At 28.4% G+C, this 6,549-nt stretch overlaps 2 protein-coding genes across 2 annotated transcripts; one reads left to right on the top strand and one right to left on the bottom strand.

Annotated features, from left to right (window-relative positions):
• Positions 1 to 2,690: 2,690 nt before the first annotated feature.
• Positions 2,691 to 3,293, bottom strand: LOC126909589 (uncharacterized). The gene has a single exon (XM_050692025.1). It carries the CDS (start codon positions 3,291 to 3,293, stop codon positions 2,691 to 2,693), a length of 603 nt encoding a protein of 200 aa, XP_050547982.1.
• A 15-nt stretch (positions 3,294 to 3,308) lies between these two features.
• Positions 3,309 to 4,486, top strand: LOC126909588 (uncharacterized). The gene is made up of 4 exons (XM_050692024.1): positions 3,309 to 3,318; positions 3,709 to 3,720; positions 3,954 to 4,115; positions 4,202 to 4,486. Exons 1-4 carry the CDS (start codon positions 3,309 to 3,311, stop codon positions 4,414 to 4,416), a joined length of 399 nt encoding a protein of 132 aa, XP_050547981.1. The 3' UTR covers positions 4,417 to 4,486.
• The last annotated feature ends 2,063 nt before the right edge of the window (positions 4,487 to 6,549 follow it).

Raw genomic sequence — 6,549 nt, 5'->3', positions numbered from 1 at the left:
ACGCCAATTTTCTCAAAAAAAGCACCATTTTTAGAAAGTCATTTAAGTTTGAAATTTCACATAAATTTTTTTTTCTTTTTTATAATGTTAACTTTAAGTTATAATAAGGTCAATCCTTTTTTTTTTGTATCTTGCCTTTTATTGAAAAAATCACTTGAAAATCTCTAATATAAGTTTTTTTTTATCGTTTTATATAATATTCTTCGAAAATTCGAGGTCAAAACATTAAAATGCTGTGCGCCTCAATTANGGTCAAAACATTAAAATGCTGTGCGCCTCAATTAAAATTTTTCCAAATGATTTTAAATTTTCAGAATATTATTTTTTTATACTAAAGAAAAAAATGGAGGGGTGTCCCGAATGAAATTTCGAAATTCGAAAAATAAGGACCACCTTAGTATATATGTATATTAGGGTGGAGGGTCAATCCATGCCAAATCATCCAGAAGTGGTTGCACGACCACCTCATATTTTTCTGAAATTTTCAGAGTTTATTCATTATGCTATATTTAGATTAAAACAATTTTTTTTTTTTTTTTATGATCTTCCCATTTTTATGGCTATTTCAATGTAAAAAAAGTTAAAAATAGCTAGATCGTTAAAAAACACACAGATTATTCAATTTCAACTCAATCGAATTAAAATTTTAGATTTGACCCTATTATAACTTAAAGTTTACATTAAAAAAAAAAAAAAAAATTATGTGAAATTCTAAACTTTAATGACTTTCAAAAAATGGCGCTTTTTTTGTGAAAATTGGCGTTTTTGAGCTCACTTAAAACCATTAAGAAGTTATTATTTTATTGTGATTTTTACATGTGGTATTGTATAGTGTATAATCTATGTTTCAACTAAATTTCAAATATTTACAACAATTATCTTGGGATTTAGAGGCCTACAAAATTAGAAATTTTATAAAAATATGTGTATTCTAAGTGCAATATCTCTGTTGGGTAACCTAATTTCCAAAAAATTTTTTTTTAGTTTTGTATATACGTCTGTTTTATACACCATAAAAATTTGAAGTTTTAGAAAAATGTGTAACATTTAAAATTTAGCATTAGAAAATCAGTAAAAATCAAATAATTTAATGATAGTTTTTTGTTGTTTTCAAACCACATTTTTGTACTTTTTTTTGTATATCATTGTATATGTAATATATTATAATTCAATATAATTATTAGACACGTTATAAATATTCAATTCATTATTTTAGTTCGAAAATAAAAAATTAATTAATTAAATTATTATGATAATATTGTAAAATATTTATAATCATGGTTTTTTTAGTAGTTAGAATATTGTGTCTTCATAAATGTCAGTTAATGATATCTTAAGACTTCTTATAGTAGTAGTTTTTTTAGAGTAAGAATGTCAAGTCTGTTTAGTCCTATTTTCCTTCTAGTGAACATAACAACCTCTGCTTTATTTGGATTAACAGATAGACCATACTTACTACACCATAGTGTTTAGTATCTGTTGTACTAAGTCTATAATAGTGTCTGGGAATTTACCCACCACTGCTATAACTAAGTCATCCGCATAGGCTTGTGTATAACAGTATTTTTTAACTCTCTAATAAGCGAACCCAATACTAGACACCATAGCAAGGGGGATAGAACCCCGTCTTGTGGGCATTCCTTTTTAACACTCTTGATTACTTTGGTCTCATTGATCTGTCCCAATATGGAGCGTTCCTTAAGCATGGATTCTATCCACTTAGTAATAAGTGGTTCCATTCCATGCTGTTGTGTAGATTCACACATAGCATCGAAGAGAGCATTGTCAAAAGCCCCTTCGATGTCCAGGAATATACCTACTGCATACATTTTATTCTCCATAGCTTTCCCTATGTTAGTGATTAAGCAGTGTAGAACTGTATAAGTAGATTTCCCCGTTTGATACGCATGTTGGTTTTAATGTAAAGGGTTCTCTTTTAGAGGTCCCTCCTTGATGTACCTAACAATAAGTTTCAATAATATTTTGCAGAGATGGGGGACGATTATCTCTAACCCTTCTTGCAGGGTAAATTTCATCACAGCCTGCAGCTTTAAAACTGCCAAAGGCTTTTATTGTCCAACTTATTCCATTTGGGGTTATCACTTTCCTGGTTAGTCTCCAATCAGCACAGGTAACACGTTTGTCCTGTGCATCATGTTCCTGTTCTCTGTTGTTAATTGCAGAGTCAGGAAAATGTGTGTTCATCAAATGTGATAATGTTTCATTATCGTTATTGGTGAATATTTTGTCTGGCAGTAGTACTGCCTCGACAATTTTGTTTGGTCTATTCCTTAGTGATCGCAGAAGTCTAGTTGCTATAGGGAGTTGTTGTATATCCCCACAGAACTTCTTTCAGCTTTCTCTTTTGGACTTTTTCAATGCAGATTTGTAGTTCCTTTGGGCGTCCTTATAGGATTCCCAGTGTTGTTCTAAACCTGATATCATTGCTTTATTTTAGAGCTTACGTGAACTCTTTCTTAATTTAGACAGGTTAGCATTTCACCAAGCTACAACCTGTTCTGTACCTTTCCTTTCTATTAAAGTGAAACAGTTTTCTTTATAAGACAAGACAATGGAGTCCTGTAGTATATTTACAGCCGTTTTAGTACTCTGTCTCGACCCCAATCTAAACTGTAGGTTATTCAGGTCATGAGAGAGATCTTTCCTGTAGTTGTCCCAGTTTGTTCTTTTTAGGCTCCTATAGTACTCCGTCTCAACTTTGTTAATTTCCAAAGTGATCGTAAGAGCCTATGATCAGAAAGAGAAGGTTCGGAGGACACTTTCCACCCTTTTATCTTTTGAAGTAACCCTTTTGAGCAAACTGTCAGATCAATGACTTCTTGCCTGTTTTTGATAACAAAAGTAGGTTCACTACCTCTATTCAGTATACTAAAGTCTGTAGTCAGCAATAGATTCATTATAACCTCTCCTCTTTGGTTGATGTTACTGCTCTCCCAAATAGTGTGGTGTGCATTAGCATCCATACCTAAGATTAGTTCTAATTTTTCAATTTTGCAATAATTAAAGAGCATAGTTAGGTCCCTACCTGGATCTGTGACCTCATATGGTAGGTATCCTAAAGCTACTATAATATTTTTATCATCATTTAGTGTTACTTTAATAATAGTCAAGTCTGCACTTAATAGATTAAGTATCAAGCTGACTTTAACTTTATTATTCACCAAAATGCAAGTTCTAGATTTATCTGCTTGTTTATGAAACAGTTTAAAATTCCTTAGATTTAGCCCCTTAATCTGGTCACCATTTATCCATGGTTCCTGAATAAGTGCCATTTGTAAGGGTATAGTATGGCTCACAGTTAGGGTCCTTAGTAATACACTACTGAGCCCTTTACTGTGCTACAGGTTTATTTGCGTTAATTGAATTCTATTGTCAGTCATTCAGAAAAACTGATGTTGACGCTTCAGAAAGCACGCTGTACTGGGTGTGATACAGGTGTCTGAAGTAGTCCCTGTGTCACACAGCCCTCCTTGTGGGTGGGTTTGTGCCTTAAAAACACTTAAAATGCGTAGAGTAATAACATTTTGGAGAAAATGAAATCTCATCTAAAACGACATTGAGAAATATTTTGAAAATACACGTGGTTTTCTAGTATTTTTAAGAGGAATATTCTTAATTAATTTTAAATTATTTTTTATTATTATTTATAGTACAGTAACATATATGTATTTTTGTTATATATTACAGAAATAGATGAAGGTTAGTTAAAAAAATATTATTACAATTTTTAAAATTTTATTTTAATTATTAACCAATTTTATTTTATAAAATTGATATCTTTCATAATTTTGCACATGTATGTAATATTTGTTAAATTTTAAAATATTAATTAAAAATAAATTATTGTACTCAATTATTATAAATATAACAATACAACTAATATTTGATTTCACTTAAAATATATATATTAATTATCAATTACATTTGAAAAGAGGTTAAACAATGTCCGATTTGTTATGATAATTCTACTGTAATTTTATGGTATTGCAAACATCAATTGTGTCAGAGTTGTTCCGAAACATTGATAAAAGGAAAACGATTATGTTGTCCACTTTGCAGAGCAAAAATTTTGTCTTTTTCAGACAAGGAATTGGGTATAATATAATTTTATACGTTTTCTCTGCATAATTTCTTTTGAAAATTTACTTTAATTACGTCTTACCTATGTCAAATTTTTTAGGGTACGTACAAAGTACGATTGTACCAATAGAATTTTTAGCTGCAGCTTACTATCTAGATGTGTGTATTCATTTATATTTTGTAAATTATGGTTGGTTATTGTTCCGTAAAGGCTGGCCAGATTATGATGAACTTAATATGGAAAATGAGAAGTGTATTTATTTATATATGTCGCACACACACGTGGGCGTTATATCTGATGTAACAAATCCATAGATTATTCACTTATAGTGTAATGTCATTTGTATTATTTTATGATAGTACAATAAAAAAACGTTGTAAATTATTTTACATTATTCATTACTAAATATATGTTATATGAACACAAAAAAATCATTGGAGTTTCGGCACAGTAGGGAGATGGCAGCAAGTATTACATTCTCAAAATTTACTAAAAGTATATTATTAAAATTTTTATATTGGATAGTATGATATTGGAAACATGACATAGTTGGGTCCAGTATAGATATAATATGACAGTGATTAAAATCACTAACATAAAAAACGCTTTGATGCAAATCTGTAGATAGTGTTTAATTTTAAAAATTTGGTGGAAAAATGATTTCCTATTTCTTTATATCCTGATTACAAGTTTTATGATTTATAAGTGTAATATATGAATAAATATTTAGTATAGAAACTAAATATAGTATGAAATTTATATTTAATAATTTAGTATTGTTATTGTTACGGAGAAATTATAAAGTAGTTATTATGATGTAATACTTAAAAGAAAAATCGTTTGTTATTTATAAATAAATTTACCGGTCAACAAGGAATTTCATCGAGACTAAAATATACTTTTCTAAATCTATTTCTGTGACGATTTCAAATTTCAAATTTTAGTTTTGTATTTGGACTAAATAATAACACAATTTTTCTAATTAATATAAAAATACATACCAAGCAGAATATATTATGTGCAGTATATCAATATAAATAATTATTTAAACATAAGGTGTTTATAGAAATTAATACTAAAACATTTATTTTAATGATTTATTACAATATAAATTAAAAATAATAGTGATTATAACGAAACTTTGAGTATTATTCATAAATTGTCTGTTAATAGTAATTATATAAGTTTCTGATCATATATTAATCAAAAATACAATATTTTATTTCTCATTAAATTTTCTATTCAAAGATAAAAATTATAAACTTATAAGTTGAACTGAATTTATTTTTAAAATTTCAACATTTTTAAATTATAAATTTCCATAAAAATCAACTTTCAAGGAACAAAAAATTAAGATAAAAATGTCATTTTTAATTGAAATTTTGCACGGATTATATTTAACATATTAAAAATCAATTAATTACATAGTATTATAAAAAGTATTTGACATTAAAAAAGACTTCTGAAGGACTGGAGTATTAATATGTTATATAAAAAATATAAATTGATCCACAAGGATGTAGTAATTATTGGGTAATAGCATTACTAGATACAACGTATAAAATCCTAGTCCTAAAGTTAGTCAATTTAAATGGAATAAAAATCAAATGAACTCTGATTTTTTTCTCCATCTCTTCTTCTTCTTCCNGATTTTTTTCTCCATCTCTTCTTCTTCTTCCTCACCTTAATATCAATTACTTGGGGTAGCCACTTTTATCCTAAACTTTCACGTGACACGATCTCCCACATCCTCTACGCTCACATTAGCTGTCCTCATATCACATTCATGAACAACTCTCCATCTCTTTTTTGGTCGTCCTCTACCTGTTCTTCCTTCAACATTCATTTCTATAACTGTTCTTATAGCTTCCGAATCTTCTCTCCTCATAACATGACCAAACCATCTAAGTCTATTTTCTCTCATCTTATACACGATTGACGCTACACCTCTAGTCTGTGTGTAGGTTCTCAATTAATTCTAGCCAATCAAATTTAACTATTAATTAAGATCTACAGTTTCCAAGATTACACAAGGGATCGTTACACTACCGTCGAATAAGATTAATAACTAACTTAATTCTAATGTCCATTGATATATTAAGTTCAGAAACATTACACTCGAGAAAATAATCATAATTTGTTTTCTACTAGTTGCTAAACGTGTTTGAACGAGTACAATTAGAATAAAATTATTCACCGAATGTATTATTTTAATTCAATTATCAAATTTATGTGACTATGTACTTGTATTTTATCATAGAAATACGTAAGATAATTTGAACACTAATTTAAAGGAAAATTTTCTTTTATTATTACTTAAAACAAATAGAGGGTAGAGGAAAATTTGGACTTAAATAATTATAGAGTAATTAATGTAATAAAAAGCATTTCATTATCACGTAATTAAAAATAATAACTTTTAAAATTATACTACATAATTATATTCT

The sequence above is a fragment of the Daktulosphaira vitifoliae genome, unplaced genomic scaffold (assembly GCF_025091365.1).
Source record: "Daktulosphaira vitifoliae isolate Bord-2020 unplaced genomic scaffold, ASM2509136v1 Scaffold_622, whole genome shotgun sequence".
Taxonomy (NCBI): domain Eukaryota; kingdom Metazoa; phylum Arthropoda; class Insecta; order Hemiptera; family Phylloxeridae; genus Daktulosphaira; species Daktulosphaira vitifoliae.
The sequence above is the reverse complement of the archived record's forward strand: the minus strand, read 5'-3'. Positions and strand labels throughout refer to the sequence as shown.

Coding starts and splice junctions, on each gene's coding strand:
- LOC126909588 (XM_050692024.1), top strand. Junction 4,116..4,201: donor TTTTTCAGACAAGGAATTGG/GTATAATATAAT, acceptor CAAATTTTTTAG/GGTACGTACAAAGTACGATT.
- LOC126909589 (XM_050692025.1), bottom strand. CDS start 3,293: ATGGCACTTATTCAGGAACCATGGATAAATGGTGACCAGATTAAGGGG.